Source organism: Arvicanthis niloticus, chromosome 5, assembly GCF_011762505.2.
Source record: "Arvicanthis niloticus isolate mArvNil1 chromosome 5, mArvNil1.pat.X, whole genome shotgun sequence".
NCBI lineage: Eukaryota > Metazoa > Chordata > Mammalia > Rodentia > Muridae > Arvicanthis > Arvicanthis niloticus.
Window position 1 is genome coordinate 22,932,490 of NC_047662.1, and position 20,907 is coordinate 22,953,396.

The 20,907-nt window shown below is 50.0% G+C and overlaps 1 protein-coding gene across 15 annotated transcripts in view; it reads left to right on the plus strand.

The window, feature by feature from the left end:
- Ptpru (protein tyrosine phosphatase receptor type U) overlaps positions 1-20,907 on the plus strand; it is a 110,454-nt gene that overhangs the window by 62,902 nt on the left and 26,645 nt on the right. For 10 of the 15 annotated variants that reach the window (XM_076934076.1, XM_076934077.1, XM_034502033.2 and 7 more), the window contains 9 exons: positions 4,753-5,061; positions 9,195-9,304; positions 9,564-9,765; positions 10,076-10,178; positions 12,837-13,110; positions 13,765-13,801; positions 14,520-14,658; positions 17,493-17,522; positions 18,799-18,956. In XM_076934076.1, coding sequence (XP_076790191.1) covers positions 4,753-5,061; positions 9,195-9,304; positions 9,564-9,765; positions 10,076-10,178; positions 12,837-13,110; positions 13,765-13,801; positions 14,520-14,658; positions 17,493-17,522; positions 18,799-18,956 — 1,362 coding nt within the window. The remainder of the gene's footprint in view (positions 1-4,752; positions 5,062-9,194; positions 9,305-9,563; positions 9,766-10,075; positions 10,179-12,836; positions 13,111-13,764; positions 13,802-14,519; positions 14,659-17,492; positions 17,523-18,798; positions 18,957-20,907) is intronic. The other 5 variants (XM_034502034.2, XM_034502035.2, XM_034502036.2 and 2 more) reach the window with 1 other exon arrangement.

The following is a 20,907-nucleotide window of genomic DNA, read 5'->3' on the forward strand; positions in this document are numbered from 1 at the left end:
CCAGGTGGGTGGATTCTCTCCTAATCACGGGCTCCGCTCCTCTTTGTCGGCATTACTGGAGCCTGGCCTGGGGTTGTTTTGCTCTTGGGCAGCTGTGTTGTCAAGCTCTGCAGGCCCACAATTCCCTCTACTCTATTATTTACAGTAAAAACAATAATATTGCACCAGTAAAAGGCTTAAAAAAAAAAAAAAGCCCTCTGAATCACCATCCTAGCTCAACAGCTGCCTTAAATTTTCTGTCTTGTTCCAGTCTCCGTCCATATGTCTTCAGTGTGCATTTTCATACGCTTGCCACTGGGATGGAGCAGGCGGGCGCTCAGGATTCTGCTTCCTTTTGCTCGGTGCCGGTCCGTGTGCGACACCGTTTGTAATTATGTTATTGCCAGCAGACATCCACTGTGTCCCCAGATTGCTGGGTTGTTTGTCTCTATATCCTTATTATTGTAATACGACATCGAAAAATTAAATGCTTGCTGTTCCTTTTATTCTCCTGAATCGTATCCTTTAGGGTAAACAGTCAGGAGTGATTAGAAGAAGGGCTTGGATGTGTTATTGCTTTGCAGCACACGTCCGCTAATTCATGTTGCTACAGAAGTCTCGCTTTGGCGCACGGGTTTCTTTATTGATTACTATTGGCTGGGCGCTCTGGTTTACCAGGTCCCATGAGATATGCTTACCTTTCCTTTTTTCTTATGTTTATTTTGAGGCATGATCTCACATAGCCCAAGCTAACCCCTAATTACTTTGTAGCCGAGGATAACCTTGACGTCTTGATCCTCTAGTCCAGAGGTCCTCGGAACCCCTTGGGGGTCGGATGGCCCCTTCATAGGAGTCACCTAAGACCATTGGAAAACACAGACATTCACATTATGATTCCTAACAGTGGCAAAATTACAGTTCTGAAGTAGCACAATGTGATGGACCATATTAAAGGGTCGCATCATTAAGAAGGTGGAGAGCCACTTCTCTAGCTTCAACCTCCTAAGTGCTGGGGTCACAGGCCCATGCCTGGCTTATAGTTGGTCCTCAAAGGAGCTGGTTTTGTTGTTTGTTTTGGGTGGCAGCGTCTTATGTGCCTCAGGCTGGCCTTGAACTTGCTTGGTAGTTGAGAATGACCTAGAACTTCTGGTCCTCTGACCCCTTCTCACCCAGTGCTGGGATAAGTCACAGGTTTAAAGGAAGCGTTGTTTCCTCCACTGACCTAAGTAATTCAGAGGGGTTAGGTAACTTTTCTGGAGTTGCAGAGCTAATGAAGAGTGGATGTAGGCTGTGAACTTAGATGCACTTGACCCTGTTTAAAGCTCCTTCCACGGGACAGAGGCAGTTGTCAGCGTTACGATGCTTGTTGGCATTACTACAATGCTGGGTTAATTTAATAGAAGCTACATGTGTCCTCCTTTCTCAAGTCCCCCCCATCCCCGGTATCTGAGTGGCCCGTGCAATTCACCTGGATAGGGATTCCTGCTCCCTGGCTCCTTTTTGCCAGGGTGGATTAGGGAGTGCCCTATGGCAGGTGGCTTTCAGAAGTAGAAAGACTCTTGGATTCACACTCTTCAGTCAACATAGTAGACTTGGTCAACATGGTGTTTGAGCACCGAGATCTGCTTAGGATCAAAGAGAAGAGGCAAGTGAGCCTTTCTTGGGCAGACCAGGGTCACCCAGCTACTAGAAAAGGAGGTGGCCACCTAAGCTAGCATTTACCCTCCATGGCCGAGGCTGCTGTCTTGAGTCCTAAGCAGTGCTTTTAAGTAGCCTGAGTGGGTTGTTAGGACTCAGAAATCTGGATATTGAAATATAAAACTTCTGAATCTCTAACTCTTTTGAAATCTGAGAAATTCTGAGCCTAGCATCTTCCTCAGACTTATCACCAGGAGCCTGCTGATCACAGGCTGGCCAAGGCAGACAGAGGGATATGGGCTGAGCCCTGGGTCTCTCCTGGTTTCACTTTGGAAAAAGTGTGTGTGTGTGTGTGTGTGTTGCTGGTGGGATGCCCTGCAGTCTTGCTCACTGAAGTCTTAAGCTTCTGTCTAGCCAGTGTACCTTGAACTTGACCTGTCTTTCAAATCCTGCAGAAAGGCAAGGAAGAAAGTAACTGAAGGACAGGAAGGAAGGTGAGCAGGTATTCCAGGCACAGGGTAGTGTGGGCAGAGCTGGTCTGAGACCCACTCTCACAAGAGAAAAGACAAGGGTGGCAAATTGACTCCTGTAGGTACCCTAGTACAGTGCACACAGGCCAACCCAGAGCTGCAGAGCAGAGACCAAGTCAAACTGCTGAGTAAGATGGCGGTGCACGTATGCATACGTGCACGCGCGCGCACACACACACACACACACACACACACACACACACACACACACACACACACACGTCTGTGGGATGGGACTTGGGAGTGTTTGGCTTTGGAGGAGAAGGGAACCAGTCAAGAGGTAGGCTTTGTTAGCAGGTTATGAAATCTGAGATCTCTGATGGATGCATACAGGGCTGAAGACTTGCCTCTTGACCAGCCTGGGGAAGAAATGAAAACTGGGTGGGGTCAGAAACTTGCTGTGCTCAGCTTCTAGGTTGACAGTTGTCACCCGTGCACTCCTGTGTTGGGAGTGTGAACTGATGTTTCCAGATGTATCTTCTATAAGCGGGCTGCTGAGTAAATTGTCACAGAGAGTGACCCCAGGGCCCTCCTTAACCTTAGTCTGAAAGGGGCTAAGTCACAGGGTCTTCTCAGCTGCTCAAGAAGGGGTCCTAAGGTCTCTGATGGGACTCTTGAAAGGAAAGCACTCAGAACTATTGAGGCGTGGATTCAAATGTCCCAAATCAGGTAGTGCGGGATAAAGGATCCTTGGAAGCATTTTGGCTTTCTTCTTCACAGAGCTTTGATTAAGATCACAGGCTGGCCAAGGCAGACAGAGGGATATGGGCTGAGCCCTGGGTCTCTCCTGGTTTCACTTTGGAAGAAGTATGTGTGTGTGTGTTATGGTATATGTGTTGTGTGTATGTATATGATATGGTATGTATGTGTGGAGTCTGTGTGTGGAGTATGAGTGTGGAGTATGTGTGACGTGTGCATGTCGTGTGTGGGTGTGTGGTGTATGCATTGTGTGTGTGGTGTGTGTGCATGTTCCATGTGTAGAGCTCACCAGATAAGCCAAGCTGTCTGACCATAGAGTTTCAGGGATCTGTCTGCCTCTGCCTCCCAGGTGCCGGATTACAAGCACACACAACCACATCCATTTTTATGTGAACTCTGGGAGTTGAACTCTGTCTTCGCCCTTGCAAAGCAAGCATTTTTCCTACTAAGCTATCTCTCCAGGTTCCCAGTTTCTCTATTTACAAAATGGGGACATATTTTAGCCTATGGAGTCATTAAGAGACTGTGTAGCATGACCTGCCTGTCCCTCCTGTTGGAGCTGCTCTGTGGCATGGATGTGACTATTAGATGAATTTCTCCTGAGGGCCAGGGCAGAGGCAGGTAAGAGAGTGGGTTCTGGTGCCAGCCTGACTGGGTTTCAATCCTAGCTTCACCTCGGATTTTGTGAGAATGGCCTCCTCACCTAAGCCCCACGCCTCTGCCTTCTCATTGTATGGCAGGTCAATGGCAGCCTCCATCTTGTTGTGGTTCAACAAAGATTAAATGAGATAAACCATTTTCAAGCCTCCTGAAAGATGCTGGACACTTCCAAATCCCCTACATATTAACCGCCAGTATCACCGCTGCTGGCAGCTTGCAGTTTCCCTGTGGCTTTGGCAGTCGGGAAACTCACTATCGAATCTGCACCTTACCCATAGAGCCCTACCTGGGACTTAATGACAGGGATTTCCGTTTCTGCTTTCCACACATCCTCTGTCATATTGTGGTATTTGCCGTCCTAGCTCCCATCATCCTGGTTTTTATATATCACTGTAATTCTCTCTATATTACTATAAATGGTTTTACAATAAGTCTAGAGTTAGTAAATGAAGAAAATAGAGGCACAGGTTGATGCTGATTGGCCCAGCCCAGTGTTGTTCAGAATGTTCTTGAACTAGGGGGTATATTGTGCCAATTATAGCACACCTTTTTATTTTGAGACAGGGTAGCCCAGGCTAACCTCCTGAGTGCTGGGATTATAGGCATGCACCACTATGCTTGTAATAGCTAAAGGTTTTGTTTTACATTGATATCTATCTATCTATCTATCTATCTATCTATCTATCTATCTATTGTGTGTGGTGGGGCTACACTGTGAATATTGAGGTCAAAGGACAACCCTATGAAGTTAGTTCTTTTCTTCTACCAAATGGGTCTCAGGAATTGTACTCAGGTCATTAGGCTTGGCCATGCATCTTTACCCACTGAGCCATCCCACCAGCCCAGTAGTTATTGTTTCTGAAGGGTTATGGTGTGTTAGCATTTGCCATACCTTGTTCATGTGTATTACCATGACAGTCACAGTGTAGTCTAGCTATCTTCCCAGGGGGCCTTGCTTCTATGAGGGTGCTGGGGACCCAAATCTAGGTCCTACAGTTCAGGAAACTAAGGCTGAAAGAGGTGGAATCTCTCAGGCTATGATTGCTGGCTGCAGGTGGTAGGGCCAGGATTCTTGAATGTCACCTTACTCCAGAGCATATGGTATTAACCTCTTCAGTTCCGAGGGTACCTGGAGTTCCTGGGGGGGGGGGAGGAGGAGTGATTTCTGGCAGTTGATCGATGCTCTCTTCCTCTCCTTTTCCCTTTCCCATTCCCTCAACCTTCTCCCTGTTTCTTATGTCTCCAGAGCCCACAAGGGCCCCCAAAGGCCTGGCTTTTGCTGAGATCCAGGCTCGACAGCTGACCCTGCAGTGGGAGCCCCTGGGCTACAATGTCACACGTTGTCATACCTATGCTGTGTCCCTTTGCTATCACTACACCCTGGGTGGCAGTCACAACCAGACCATCCGGGAGTGTGTGAAGATGGAGCGGGGTGCCAGCCGCTACACCATCAAGAATCTGCTGCCATTCAGGAACATCCATGTGCGTCTGATTCTCACCAACCCTGAGGGGCGCAAGGAGGGCAAGGAGGTCACCTTCCAGACAGATGAAGATGGTAAGCGTGCCGGATGGATTCCCAGAGTTCTGAGTGCCTCCCAGACCCAGGGCCAATGCTCAGATTCATGTAGGGGATTCTAGCAAGGCAGTGGTGGCCATTACTCATTCTTGGAGAGACCGTGAGTTCGTAGATTAGTGTAATTTCTTCTTTAAGGCTCTAGAAGAATTCAGCAGCTAATTTGGACCAGAAATTTTCCTCACGGCAAGGTTTTTAATAACAGTTTACACTTGTGAAATAGATTTGGACGTATTCAGTCACTTTCTGCCTTGTTTTTTTGTTTTGTTTTTGTTTTTGTTTTTGTTTTTTTTTTTTGTTTTTTTTTTTGAGATGGCTTCTCACTGAACCAGGACCTCACCAGCAGGCCAGCCTGGCTGCCCAGCAAGCTCCAGGGATCTGCCTTACTCTCCTGAGCACTGGGGTTTCTCCTGTTCACTACCCTGCCTGGCTTTTACGTGGGTGCTGGGGATCCAAATGTGGGTCCTCCTGTTTGCCTAGCAAGCACTTTACCAATGGAGCCATCTCTCCAGCCCCACTTTTAGCTTTTTGAGACTTTATTCCACTCCGGCCCCATCCCTTTTTCTAACATGGTCTTGCTATGTAGCAGAGGCTGGCCTCAACTTCTAATCCTCTTGTTTCTGATTCCTTGGTGCTGAGATTGTTGGCCTGTGCTGTGTGCTTGGCTTGAGCCTAATTGCTAACGTGCGCATTGGAGGCTGTATGTTTTCCTTTATGCTCTGCTTAAGCTGCATCCTCCGGTGTTTGTCATTGTCCATATGTGGAGCTTTACCTCAGACTTGTACATGATGCGCATGGTCTGTGCCACCAAGCTCTGTCCTCAGCCCACCCATACATTCTGTTTTCATTATCATTTGGTTTAAAACCTTTCCTAATTGCTGTAATAATTTCCTCTTTGACTCAAAAGTCATTTAGATTACTTTGATAATTACTAAAAGAAATTAGAATTAATTTCTTTTTTTTTTTCTTTATCTTTTTTTTGGGGGGTTGGGAGGTGGATGGATTTTTTTTTTTTTTTTTTTTTTTTTTTTTTTTTTTTTTTTTTAAGGTAGAGTTTCTTTGTGTATCCCTGGCTGTTCTGGAGCTCACTCTGTAGACCAGTCTGGCCTCAAACTCACAGATGCATCTGCCTGCTTCTGCCTTCTGAGTGTGCTGGGATTAAAGGTGTGCACCACCACCACCTGTCCACTTTGCTTGATATCTAAGTACTTAGAACTGGTGTGTGTGTGTGTGTGTTTACTGGGGATTGATGTTGCTATCTGGACCTTGTATATGCAAGGCATGCACTCTCCCACTGAGACACATCTCCAGTCCACCAAGGAGGACTTCTAATTAATTATCTTTTTCTTATTGATTTCTGGCCTAATCCACTGTGGTCAGAGTAGGCATTCAGAGTATACATAGTCTTTTGAAATTTGACTGTTGCTTCATGGCCCAGCAAGTGGTTGCATTTTGGTGGATGTGCACTGTCGCTCAGCCTGCCACTGTTGGGTACAGTATTCTACATAAGTCACACTGCCTGCCCTTAAACACATGCTCCATGTCAGATGCCAGGATGGTGGGCTCTACATTTTAATGCATACGACCCCCATGACCACCCTGGGTGGCAGGCTGCTGTTTCTAGTACTATGGGACAGATGAGCTCACCAATTGAGTCTATGATTGGCAGGGCAGGCAGGGCTTTGTAAACCTGGCCCTAATGCTAGTTTTGATGTTTCGTTTTGGTTCTGGGAATTGAACCCATGGCCTTGCACATGCTAAGCACATTCTTTAACCACCAACTTTGCTTCCATCAGAATTACATATTTTTAAGTTTGTGTGTGTGTGTGTGTGTGTGTGTCACCTGTTGAGCAGGTTGTCCTTGATTTATGTTGGTCTTTCTATTTCCCTTTCCTAACTGTTGGGCTTATAGGTCCACACCATCACACCCAGCAGACCTGCCATTCCTAGCAGCTGCACTGTGAGGTCAGCCCATGTCCGAAGCCTTCTCTAAACTCCTGCAGATTCGCAGGAACCTGTAAGGGGGATGGGCTCAGAGGTTGTCTGGTTGCCCATGTGTGCAGTTTTCTACTGCATATGTAATATACATGCATGCATGTGCACACACACACACACACACACGTTCTATTTATAGCAGTAGCCCATATAGAACTCAGCCCACCTCACTGGCTTTCCCTGGTCACCACTCACCTCCAGCATCTGCATACCCACTGAAGGTTTTCTGGGGCAGGAACAAGCAATGGCTGCAATTGCCCCATAGCTTTGCACAACCTGTAGTTAAACACCGGACTTCTCTGTTCTCATGATCTCTGCATGTCAGTTGCTCCCCAGAGCTATGGGCAGTCCACCTCATTCCATCATCCAGGGTGCTTATCCTAAGTCAGTCTAATAAATTCCTATAGCCTGGACACCTCAGGAAACTCACATTCAAATGAAGAAGAAATCATATCCCCATCCCCATCCCCCTGGGAGGCCGCTCATGCTCCCTGTGTTCACCACCTCTCAAGGGTAACCACTATCCTGCCAGATAACGCTATGCATGAATTTCTTCTTGGTCCTGGGCTTTGTGTAAGCAGAATCATGCAGTATATATGTTTGCTTTGTGCCCACTTGTTTCTGTGAACTTTATGCTCTCAGGAGATATTACTGTAGCATGCATGGTCCTAGCAAATGCGTTCTCAGGACTGTGTGATTCATTCTACAATCCGGCCCTCTGCATCTACTTTCTGTTAACTGTTGGGAAGTATCCGGGTGGATTCCAATTTGGGGTTGCTTTGAGCAATGCTTTGAAGAAAGTCTGGGTAGATTATTTTTGGTAGATATTCATTCGTTGTGTGGGTGTGTGTAGGAGAGAATGGCTAGGTTGCAAGGGCGTGTGTTCATCTTTAGGAGATTTTAGCTAGACAGTTTTCCAATCGTGCCAATTTATACCCCACTGGTGATAAATGAAACTTTTGTGATTCTGTGACCTTATTGACCTGAGAATTGTCTTTTTTTTTTTTTTTTTTTTTTTTTTTTTTAACTGTTTGGGTAGGTGGAGAATGATCTTGGGAAATTCTTGCTTTAACTGAATGCTTAGTTCTTACTGTATGTTTTTGTGTGCTTGCTCACCTCTCTCTCTCTCTCTCTCTCTCTCTCTCTCTCTCTCTCTCTCTCCCCGGATATGTGTGTGAGTGTATGTGAGTATGTGAGTGTGTATATGAGTGTGTAAGCCAGATGCTGATGTTGGGTGTCTTCCTCTGTTGCTTTCTACCTTATTTTTTGAGGCTGGGTCGTACTGAGCCTGGATCTCCGTGTTTCTGTTTGGCTGGCCGGCCATCAAGTCCCAAGAAACCCACCTGTCTCTGCCCCCTAATCCCCAGTGCTGGGTTACAGATGCAAACCAAGTGCCTGGCTTTTGCATGGGTATTGGGGATCTAAACCCAGGTCCTCATGCTTCCCCCACTGGGCCGACTCTTTTGTCCAGCTGTCACGGATTCTCATTCATGGTCCCACTGTCCCTGCTCGATGACCTCCACCCCCACCCCGCTTCCTCATAAAGATTTTTCAAAGTGTGTTCCTGGTCAGACGCTGCCTCCCCATCCCTCCGCTGTGTTTGTTATTAAGAGTGTATACTGCAGCCCAAACCAAACTGACCCACGCCTCACAGCGCCCGTGTGGAAATTTTCATAGCACGTGTATAATGTAATTGTCAGTGCTGTTAAGTTCCTTCAGTCTCATTGAGATTGTTTATGTAATTAAGATCATTTTAGACAGGAAAACATCTCCACCCATGATCCCAACCCCCTATTGCAATTGTTTTCCTTTCTCTGGTAAATATCTACATTTCCTGAAAGCTACCAGCTGGAGCAGGAGCCTGCATGGAACCTGCTTGCCCGTGAAAGACAGAGGAAAACGTTGTTCCCCTGTGGAATCAATCGGCCATGCCGGGTTTGAACTTTGCATACCTCACATTATTTAGTTCTGGTGAGAGGGAGACTGTGTCATGTCCATTTCATAGATGCAAAAACTGAGGTTCAGGGAGGGTAAACAGCCCAAGCACAACAGTTAGGAAGAGGCAAGGCTGAAGCGTGAACCAAAGCTCGTTTTCCTCTGCCTCCACCCTTCCCTTCCAGTGCCCGGTGGGATTGCAGCTGAGTCCCTAACCTTCACTCCGCTGGAGGACATGATCTTTCTCAAGTGGGAGGAGCCCCAGGAACCCAATGGCCTCATCACTCAGTATGAGGTGAACAGGGGCCCTGGTGGGAGGTGGGAAGTGGGAAGTCAAAGTTCCTTCCTGTGCTGTGATAGAGAGAGGGGCGTGTGGGAAGACAGAGGTGAGTCTTAAAGCTACTTCTATGATGGTCCGGTGAATTCTGAGCAGGGTAGCGGGCAGGTCAGGTGCATCTTTAGTTTCTGTGGAATTCTGTGGAATGTGGGTGGGGTTCCTGGATAGCGACATCCATCCCTGTCCTGTGCCACCTACTTGCTCCTCTTACCCCCAGATCAGCTACCAAAGCATTGAGTCCTCAGACCCAGCAGTGAATGTGCCTGGCCCGAGACGAACCATCTCTAAACTCCGAAATGAGACTTACCACGTCTTTTCCAACCTGCAACCCGGCACCACTTATCTATTCTCTGTGCGTGCTCGTACAAGCAAGGGCTTTGGCCAGGCGGCTCTCACCGAGATAACCACCAACATCTCAGGTGAGCTTCCTTGGGAGGGGGCCCAGGATCACAGGGATGCAAGGATATGGAGGGGTAGAGCAGCCTAGTGTGGGTACAGAGGACCTTGGTAAGGTAAATGAACCATTTAAAGGCTGAAGTAAGGAGTCAGGAGATTATAGTGGGTGAATCAGAGTTGAGGTCAGAAGCTGGAGGTCAGAGGTCAGTGCCTAAGATCAGGGGCCAGGAAAGCTTAGATTAAGGGAACATGATGTTAAGTCTTGGGGGGTGGAGGTCTGGTCTTCCTGACCCAGTGGCCAGGCTCCATGCTTGTGTCTCTGTCTCTTCTCAGCTCCCAGCTTTGATTATGCTGACATGCCATCACCCCTGGGCGAGTCTGAGAACACCATCACTGTGCTGTTGAGGCCAGCTCAGGGCCGCGGAGCCCCCATCAGGTGGGGAAGCCTGCAAGGAGAGGGTAGGAAGCAGGCCTCTCCTCTGATTTGGCCAGCTCTCTGGTTACCCTGTTTCCTTCCTGGGCTCAGAGTTGAGGAGGGTGCTCCATGATTCTGGGCAGTGGAAAGCTTGGAGCCATGCTCCTTTCCAGCTAAGACCTCAAGTCTCTGCTGGTGACATCATGAGTTGCCTGGACACTCTCTGGTTTGGAGAAGGAATGGTTTAGGCCTCACCAGGGTGGTTGGTTCATCAGACATTTAGGAGAAGTGAAACACTTGGGGCCTTGTATTTTCTAGCTAGTTCTGTCTCTGGAGGTACAGGGGTGAGCATTCTGGAAGGGTAGGCGGTCAGACGGATAAGGCCATCTCTATGGAGTACACAGCTTTTCTGTTTCCCACTCTCTGGAGGACTCTGGGATTACTGATGTCACAGTGGCTGCCTCTGCTGTGTGTGTGTGTGTGTGTGTGTATTTGCACTTGCATGCGCTGGGCTACAGATGGGGTGTGTGTGTGTGTGGTCATCCGGGTTGTCTCTGTGGTGTGTTTGGCATGGAGATGTGAGGGTGGGTGAGAGGCACATGGGGGAATCAGTATGAGTCTGCATGCCTTTGAGAAGGTGAGGGTGTTCACGCAGGTGTGACTCACGGTCAGCTTGACAGTGTGCTAGGACTTTAGGTGCACAGTCATTTTACCCTCATGGGACCCTGTTCAGAGCACTCAATTAGACATGCTAGCAAAACAACTGAAGAGAAGAGTCAATTTGGCTTACGGTTTTAGAAGTTTCAGTCCATGGATGCTCTGCCCTGTACCCGTAGGCAGAGCATCAGGGTAGTGAGGAAATGCCAGGGCTGGGGCTGGTGACTTACCTCAGGGTAACTGGAAAGCAGAGAGAGAATACCCAGGTTCACGGTGGCCAGCTTCCTCCTTCCCAGACTTTATTCCACCTGTATCCTCAGCCCATGGGATGGTGCCCCCACACTTACAACAGGTCTTCCACTCTTACGTGGTCCTCTCTGGACACGCCTTTGTACACATGCCCAGATGTGTGCTTTGCCAGTCTCCTATGTGTTTCTCAATCCAGGCAAGTTGCCAGCCATGTTAGCTGTCTTAACCTGCAAAGCCTCTCCTGGGTGTGTGTATGTGTGTGTGTGTCCATCTGTGTGCACATGTGTGCTGAAGTACAGACAGGAAGTGTGTGTGAGGTCATCTCAGGGTTGCCTTTGTGGTCTGTTCAGCAAGGAGATGGGTGGGTGGGTGTGGCTCTTTGGGAAGTCCCAAGCTCCTCTGCCCCTTGGGTCTCCTCCTTTAGTGGGAACTGGTGGCTGTCCCACATAGGTGGTGCCCTAGGGAGTCCTCTACCTTCTCACCCTGCCCTTTAACTTCTCTTCCTCACCTGCTGGGTCTCTCCCATATTTGCCACCACAGCCTGCCTGGAGCTGACTTTCAGGCTTCTGCCATATTATGTTATTTTCTGAAGCCTCCAGGTCCGTGTGTAGCATCATCCGGGAGGACTCAGGAAATTTCTCCCTCAGTGTCCTCTTGAGGAATCCTGTGTACTGGACTGGCCAAGCTAGGTGGGAAGAGGGAGATGGGACATGGTGAGCCGGTGATCCTGGCATGTCCCTTCATCTCTTAGAGGCTCCCTTTTCTTAGCTATCATTCCAGCTTGAGGCTCGTGTGCGTTACCTTCGTCATCTTCTGGGAGTACTTGAGATTGGAGGAGGCTTGACCCTAGCCTAGCGGGCTGAGAGGGACCTGGGCTGGTGTTTGTAGCAATTTTGTGACAGGTAGTAAACTGACTTTGTACACTTGGAACTGCAAGGAAGGCAAGGACTTTCCTGTAATCCCAGAGCACGGGTTGGCAGGCAGGGTCTCACAGGTGGGTGGCATAGGTGGACATCACGGTGTCACAGGTGGGTGTCACAGGTGGGTGTTAGAGGTGGGTGTCACAGGTGAGTGTCACAGGTGGGCATCACAGGTGGTCATCACAGACTAAGCTGTAAGGGAAATAATTTAAACCCACCAGACCCCACACAGTTTACTCTTAGTCCCACGGTGGACTGGAGGAGCCCACAGCCGAAACCTACAGAACTGTATCGGTCAGGAGTAGAGACACAAGTCAGGGCATGAGGGCCCTATAAGGCACAATGGGCTCCAGTTTGTAGACAGAGGGCTGCCTTAGGGTTCTGAGGGCTCTAGACAGCACCAGGATATGCTTGTTTGCTTAGTGGTAGTCTCTTTCCCGCTGTGGATAGATAGTTCTGGGAGGACCAGATTCCTCAGTACCAGCACAGGATCTCTCACCTGAGCACAGTAAATGTGGCTTTACCCTAGTCAGCCTTTACCCAGGGAAGAGTCATTGTTTCTGTGTTCCAGGTTCTGTGTCACACATAAGAGGGCTCATTGACGAGGTCCAGTGGACCATAGGGTTTATTCTTCTGGTGCAGGGCTACAGTTGGTGTCAGCAATAATACTGGCACTCATTAGCTAAGTGCCATTTCCATCTACATCCTGGGTCATCTTGCAGAGGAGGAAACTGAGGTCCAGAAGCATCTGACTTGCTGGTCTAGAAAAAGGCAGAGTTAAAGCCCTGACTTTCACCACCTGGAGGCTCTCTGGGCTCTCTGTAGTCACTTGCACTATCTCTTCCCTGTCCAGTGTCTACCAGGTGGTTGTGGAGGAAGAACGACCACGGCGCTTGCGGCGGGAGCCCGGAGGTCAGGACTGCTTCTCGGTACCTCTGACCTTTGAGACAGCCCTGGCTCGCGGCCTGGTGCACTACTTTGGGGCTGAACTTGCTGCCAGCAGCCTGCTTGAGGCCATGCCTTTCACTGTGGGTGACAACCAGACCTATCGTGGCTTCTGGAACCCACCGCTTGAGCCCAGGAAGGCCTATCTCATCTATTTCCAGGCAGCAAGCCACCTGAAAGGGGTGAGGGGCCAGTTGAGTCCTGGCGGTGTAGGCTGGGGTAGTGGTGGTAGGGTGGGGAGTCTTTGGGAAGACCTATCACTGAGGCCTGAGGCCTAGTCCTAGACTTCTCTGTAGGCTAACCCCCTTCCATTGAGCCTTACCCTACTGCTCTGAGACTTCTTCCCACAGATGCCTCAGTACTCCTGCTGTCTCGGCCCCCTTGCTTGCCTTCTTTTAGATGTCTCTTTTCAGAAGCCCACCTCCACCCCAGGCCCCACCTCCACCCCAGGCCCCACCTCCACCCCAGGCCCCACCTCCACCCCAGGCCCCACCTCCACCCAGGCCCCACCTCTACCCCAGGCCCCACCTCCCCTCTAACCCACTCTCCCTCCTCCCTGAGCTCTGCCCTCTTCTTTCGGCTTCTGTTCCTCAGTGCTCCAGCCCTGGCTTCTCCCACTTTTTAGCAGACCCCTGGATCTAGTTCCTGCCCTCATGTCTGAGGCTCCACCACTTTCCTATGCTGTTTTTGTGTCCTCTGATTTCACTGGGATTAAGACACAGCTCTATGGAGTGTCCTTAGTTAACACTTTGCAGCTGACTCAGAACAAGCATTTCTGGTCTGTGGCATGTGCGTTTGGCTTTTGTGTCTCTGAGTCCCTTTATCTGTACTTCCAGGAAACCAGACTGAACTGCATCCGAATTGCCAGGAAAGGTGAGTTCACTAGGTATCTTCAGTCCTACCCAGGCCTGGCCTCTTATCCATGCAGCTCCAGGGGATCCAGGGCTAAGGGCACAGACACGACTATGGGAGCGTAAAGCTGCAATTGGCTGTAGTCAGGAAGGGCTTCCGGTCCTGGCCCATTTCAATGGCTTCTTCTCTCAAGCTGGACAGCAGGCGGCCTCTCCTACCCTTTACACTTCCCATAGTGATGGAAGGAGACAGTGATTGACAGAGACAGAGACCAGCTTGTGGAGAGAAAGCCATTGAACTTGTGTCTTGTGTCTTGAGGGTGATGGTGACTGGTCCCTGGTTCTGTGGAGAGACAGATGAGGACAGACAGGGAGACTGTGATGTGAGTCCCTCTTCTAGACACGGGCTGTGGTTGGTTACATCTTGAGATGTATCATTTGTGACGTAGATGCTTTACCCGCTCCCTCACCTGGCAGGTGGGCAAGAGGGTAGGCCCCGAGTGCCCCCAGTTCTCGGGAGATTCTAGGGTAGGTCCTACGGAAGCTGAGCTCGAATATGAAGGCAGCTGAGAGGCGAGGTTAGGAGATCCAGCACTGGTTAAACTGTGGAACAGTGCCTGGATGCAGAACTGGACCTCTGCATATGCGTGTTGGTGCAGCCTGTTTGGAGCTTTGGTACTCAGATCCTGGCCTGGGTGACTTTTGCCCCTTTGCTTCTCTGTCTTCTTTGTTCTCCCCAGCTGCGTGCAAGGAGAGCAAGCGACCCCTCGAAGTGTCCCAGAGATCGGAGGAGATGGGGCTCATTCTGGGCATCTGTGCAGGTGGCCTTGCCGTCCTCATTCTCCTCCTGGGGGCCATCATTGTCATTATCCGTAAAGGGTGAGTGGGACCAGTGCCCTGACCTGCTGGGGGCCCCTACTCCTGGAAAGCCTGCTGGGCACAGAGGAGCGATGGCTGGGGTTGGTAGAGCAGCTCGTCTGGTGACAAAGTATGTGGAGGGTTGCCAGCCTGGGCACTGGGACTGTGGATTAGCACACTGGGCAGTGGGAGTCAGAGACTCAGCAAAAGGGCATTGTTGTGGCTGGAGCACAGGTCTGGCTGGTGCCAGGTACCACTCTCCAGGAATGTATATTCTGCTTGGTGCCAAGGAGCTGTGTTGGAAGCAGGCACTGCTGTCCTTTGCCTACAGGGGCTGTTCCAGTAGGAAGGGATAGAGACTCCCTGACCGTGACTTGGCCCTCTAGCCAGGGTATCTGCCCTGACTGATTGTGCAGGCCCAGAGCCCCCGAGTGAGAGAGCTGCCAGGGCGTTGAAGGACATCTGGTCTAGTGTTTAGAATGGTTTTAAAGCAGCAGAGCATGTCAAAGCTGATGGTCTCCCTCACTATGTAGCATGCTTGCCTAGCACACATGAAGCCCTAGGTTCAGTGCCCAGCCTGGCACGAACCAGAAATGATGTCACACATGTGACATTTCAGAGATGGATGCAGGAGGATCAGAAGTTCAAGGCCATCTTTATCATCTCTACTGTATGCTGGGTTGCCTGGGCTACAAGAGATCTTGTTTCCAAACAAGACAAAAAAAGCTCAAAGCAACAAAACGAAAACATCTCCCCAACCTCCAGAGCACAGGGCATTAAGCAGAATTGGAGGCAGGGTGGGAACTCCCGAGACCCCTCTGCCTGCAGCTACAGACTGGCAGCCTCGTTCTCACCAGGCACGTCCAGACCGTGGTGGCTCGAGCACCTTAACTGAGCCCTAGAGGTATCGGTGGACCTGCCCAAGGTCACCCTAGAAGCCAGAGGCAGAGCCAGCCTCCTCCTTCCCCATCTGGACTCTGGCTTCTGTAGCCCCTGCTGCTGCCAGGCTGGGCACACACAGGCTGGTTGGCAGAGGCTCTCTGGGCTGCCAGGAGTAGATAACTAGGATCCAAGGAGCAGGGACAAAAAGCTGGCTAGGGCCATCAGCAATGGAGACAGGGTGTGCCCGTGGAATGGAGATTGTGTGTGTGGGATGGCCTATCCTGGGCTCAGGTTCAGATTTTTCTTTTTCTTCTGAAGTCTCAGAAGAGTGTCTTGAGACACAGTATTTTTAATGATCACTTAATGAGGAATGACTCTGTGCCAGGAGCGTTAGCTATTGAGTACCCAGAATGTGCCAGACGAGGTTCTGGCACTTGGGATCTATCCTAGAACATTTCCTTCTTGGATCCTGACAAACAGCAGACCTGACTCCCTTTTAACCAACGGAGGAGCTGTAATTAAAGTGAGTTGCCCGTGTCACTAGGTAAAGTGGTAGGGCTTGCTCTGAACTCAGACCTTGTTACAAATGGGAAAACCTCACTGGGGGCTCCCTGCCAATGGCAGGTCTCTGCACTTGTGCCCAGCGGAGGCCTGAGAGGGCCCTCTAAGTAGGGTTCAGGTATAGAAGGCTGTGTACAGGGCGACTGCTGAAGTGTGTTTGAGTTCCTAGGACTCTCCTCTGCAGGGAGAGAATGGGCTATGTGGTATATTACCCTTCCTCCTTGCGAACAGAGCCTCTGGTCAGGACAAGGTGGGTCATAGATGTAGTCGGCATGTCACTAGGAGACAGCCTCCATTAGAAGTCACTACCTCATGTATCAGCACCTGTCCAGGCTATCTCTGACACCCCTAAGACCATTTTCTTCCCCAGCACTGCGCTTTGTTCCTCCACTCTGTCCCATCATAGTGTCCCCTGGTCCTGTCCCTGGGGAGCCAGCACACTCCTCAGGGCTCCCCCAGTTTGCATTTTGGGGTGGGTTAGAACAGAGCAGGATCTGAACAGGTTCCAGAACAGCCTGTGTTGCAAACATCAAAATGGAAAGAGTAAGGGGTATGGTGCCAACCCCTGGGCTTGATGGAGCCTTAGGAGGGAGTTCCTGGGCCAGGGTCCTGAGACAAGAATTCTGAGATGGGGGACTCTGGCTTTTGCCATGATAACCTATGACCCAATGTCCTCATCTGTGAAATGGGATTTTTTTTTCAGTGCTGGAGAGTAAGCTCTGAACCTTGAGCACACTAGGCAAGTGTTTTTACCAATCAGCAGCAATCTTAATTCAATGTGAAGGTTTTCATATACACATTGGGTGTCCAGTGAGAGTGTAGGCTAGTTCCTTAGTGATCCCCATAGACAGGGTCAGTCACAATGGGAAGAGTGAGCCCTAGGCTTGCCTAGATGTCTTGCTGGGGCCTCTCTATCCTGCTGGGGTTTCTCCACCCTGCCTCTCCTTGTCCTTAGCTAGTCTCTTTCCTAGGCTGAGGTGTATGCTTGGGGCTGCCTGCTTAGGGACTTTGGAGACTGCAGAGAAGAGTCTGAGGGTGGAGGCTGTCTCCGAACGCCAGAGAAGGTGTGGATGAGGGAAAGGTCCTTTGAGTGTTTGAATATGTGTCTGTGTGTGTCAGTGTGCTTCTGTGTGTGAGTGTATGTGAATCTGGTTATGTGTGAATGTGCATGTGTGTGCGTGTTTGTCTCTGCACATACATGTGCATGTATGTGCAAAAGCTGTGTATCTCTCAGACTCTTTGCCTACCTCTGCAGCACACTTAGGGAGATTCTGGAAGGGGCTTTTAGCCCAAGCTTACAGTGACTACATCTGGTCAGCCTTTAGACTGAGGATGGCTCCTTGACCTGTGTGGTCCCTTCTTCCTGGAAGGGAAGCCTGGTAACATTGCTGTTTCTCTTTGCACGCTGCCAGGAGGGACCGCTATGCCTACTCTTACTACCCGTGAGTAGTTCTGACTGCCCGAGGCTCCTGGGGCCTGCCCTCCCCACCACCCTCTTCTTCTCTGGCTTTGTCAATGTCAGCCCCTTTCCATGGCCCACTCTCCCTTCTGGTATTGCTCCTCTACCACAGCACTGCCTCTAGAGTGGGCTGGCTCTGTATTCTTCCCCGGCTACCCTGCAGCTCACAGCACCTCTCTGGGCTTCCGTGACCCTCTCCACTGAGGTGCACTCCACCTCCCAGCTTCCTGAACCTGCCCCCCACCCTGCTGGTTCCCAGCAACAGCCCCCACTTTTCCTCCCTTCACTCCAAGGAATTGCTGACACGGCTGCTTTCCCTCCTGTGATTTTGTGCAGATAATTTTTGAACCTAAATTCAGAACTTTTGAGCGTGTGCATTAAATTCCATCTGCCTCCTCTCACACTGAGATCAGCCGGAGGCCAGTGGAGTCAGGTGTCCCCCCCACCCAGCCTCCATGCTCTGTCTCCTGTGGACCTGATGGGTTTGATTTTGTAATTTTTCCAAGGAGGCTTGGAATAGAGCCTTGTGGTGCACCACTGGAGATGGCCTTCTAGGCCAGTATCTGCTCACTGAAGGGTTCTCTTGGGTCTCATTGTTCAGCCAGCTTGGCAGGGTCTTCTCAGCCTCCACATGGGTCCTACGACAGTTCCATGTGGCCTTCTTGTCCTTTCAGCCAGTGAGAGGCACAGCTGTGCTCTCTGCCTCTTACTGTCCCCAAGTGCCTAGGAGTCACAGCCCGATCCTGTGACTTGCTCCTGTGACTTGCTCCTGTGTTTGCTCCTGTGAAGAGTCCCAGGCAGGGCTGCTCTCTCTCTCCTCCCCCACTGCACTCATTTGCTGGCCAGGCAGGTGACAGAGTTCCACAGCGGGTGTACCCTGGGAGGCCCCTGAGCTGGCAGAACAGACCCTGGCCTGCCCTCAGAAGGCCTGGTTCTCCTGTAGGCTAGAGGGAGCTCCCAGGCAGGGATCTTGTGGGAGGCGGGTGCTTGGGGCTGTATGGGTTAATCTTCTTCCAGTTTGTGGGATGGTGGCTCTGTAGTGGCACCTAATTAGGCCAAGTGAGTGACTGTCTCCCGAGACCTTGAAGGTAGGAGGGATAGGGAACAAGGTCCCCACTCATGGCTGCTGTTGGCCCTTCCACATCTAAAGATGCATTTGCAGTGCTGCAGACTTCCAGGCTCTGAGAGCTGGGCCTTCCCTCCCACCTCTGGGTGCTGTGGACCCCACCCCAAGTACAGGGTCTTGTCCCCTTCTGCAGGAAGCCAGTGAACATGACGAAAGCCACGGTCAACTACCGCCAGGAGAAGACTCACATGATGAGTGCTGTGGACCGCAGCTTCACAGATCAGAGTACTCTGCAGGAGGATGAGAGGCTGGGCCTGTCCTTTATGGATGCTCCTGGCTACAGCCCTCGGGGTAAGTACCGGCCCTCTCAACCCCCAGGGTCACAGATCACAGGACAGAGTCCTACCAAGGCCATCCTACCTCCAGTGTATCAACACTGGCCCAGAAATCCAGAGAATACACAAGATGTGTTGGCACTGTGCTTGGAGAGGCTTAGAGGAACTCAGCCAGAGCAGCAGTGAAGGTGATGGGCGTATCTTCGCCTCTTATTTGTCACCTACTGTTTGCCAGATTGGGATCCAGTAGCTGGTGGCAAGGTGTGGAGACAACCAGCCCATAGTCTTGCAGACTTGGACTGGCCTCTGGAATCTCTTCTTTATAAGCTTGTGCGACCTAGGGCAAGTTACTTCATTAGGCTCTCTAGATGTCTGTTTCTCCACGTGTGAAATAGGAAGAAGGTCATCTCTGCTGGTCGACAGGTTCTCCACAGGGCCGCTATGATGTACAAATGAGATAGCATTTGTAAATCGCTTGGTGCTGTGTGTCCCGATTGCCAGAGCAATCAAACAGTGAGTCAGCTGCTAACAGCCCTTAGCTGCTTTCATTTCCCATCTTTTTACTTCATTTAGTGTTGATTTACACAAAAGGAAATAGGGAATGCCACCAAAACCCTCTTTACGCCCGAAGTCATAACTGTACCAAGTACCAGTGAACCACGGGCATTCAACTAGGCACTGTAGCAAGGTGATACTTCCAGCTACCCACCCCCGCCACCCTCTCGTATAAAGACTCCCCTGAAATTTGCATTTACAATTGTCTGGCCTTTTTTTCTTAAAAGATTTATTTATTTTTATTTTGTGTGTGTCTACCTATATGTGTGTATGTGCATCCTGTGATTGCAGTACCTGAGAAGGACAGCAGAGGGCATTGGAACCCTCTGGAGCTGGTATGGGTGCTGGGAATGGAATCTGGGTCCTCTGGGAAAGTAGCTTGTTCTTGGGCTGGGAGGTAGTACAGTGGCAGAGTGCTTACCTAGTCCACAGGAGGCCCTGGGTTCAAACCTCAGCACTGCCCACCAAAACAAACTAACAACACTCAAGAGCAGTGAGCTCTTGACATCCGAGCCATCTCTGCAGTCCAGCTATCGTTCTGTCTGTCCTTTAAAGGGCAGCTGTACCCCACGTACATACTCCCAGAAGAGCACATTGCATATTTAGTTCATTTTCTAGCTAGCGTCATGTTCTCATATTTGCCCGTGTAGCCATCTCACTTGGCTGTGGCTTGTTGACTGTTGTCTGATGTATAGTCTTCCACTGTATGACTTTAACACAGTTGTGTTCTTTGTGACATTCACTTGTTGGGCTTCCGGTTTCCTGTTACCACAGCGAGGCTGCTGAGTCTTTAGACGCTCCTGCGTGTGGGAGCCTGCAAGTAGACTCACTGGATGATAAAGTACGTGCTTCTTCAACCTCGTCAGACAGGGCTAGGATGGTTCCCAAGGCAGTTTGCTCTGCCCCTTCTGGTGTGAAAGACTCTGTTGCTGTACATCAGGATTAAAACTCGCCAGCCTCCTCCCTGTTGTGGGGCTGGTTTGTATGGAAGGGTGATTTTCTATAGTTCTCATTTGCATTTCTCCCAGTGCTAATGAGGCTGAATACATTTTCCAGTCATGATTGGCATTCAGGCATCTTCTTCCGTGAAATGCCTGCACATCTTTCACATCATTTTCTGTTAGTTTTTTTTTTTTCCTTTTTCTTTTTTTGGTTGCTTTCTTAGTGGTTTTTAGGAGTTCTTTATATATTCAGGATAATAGTCATTCGTCACATATGAATTGCAAATATTGGTTCCCAGTTTGTAGCCCATCTTTCCAGGTTATTTATAGCATCTTTGGAGGAATAGGAAAGTCTTTATTTTAATGTACTCACATTCATCAGTCATTTCTTCTGTGACTTCTGCTGTCTGTGTTTCCTTAGAATTTTTCTCAGGGGCCAGGAAGATGACTCTGTCCGTAAAGTGCTTACCG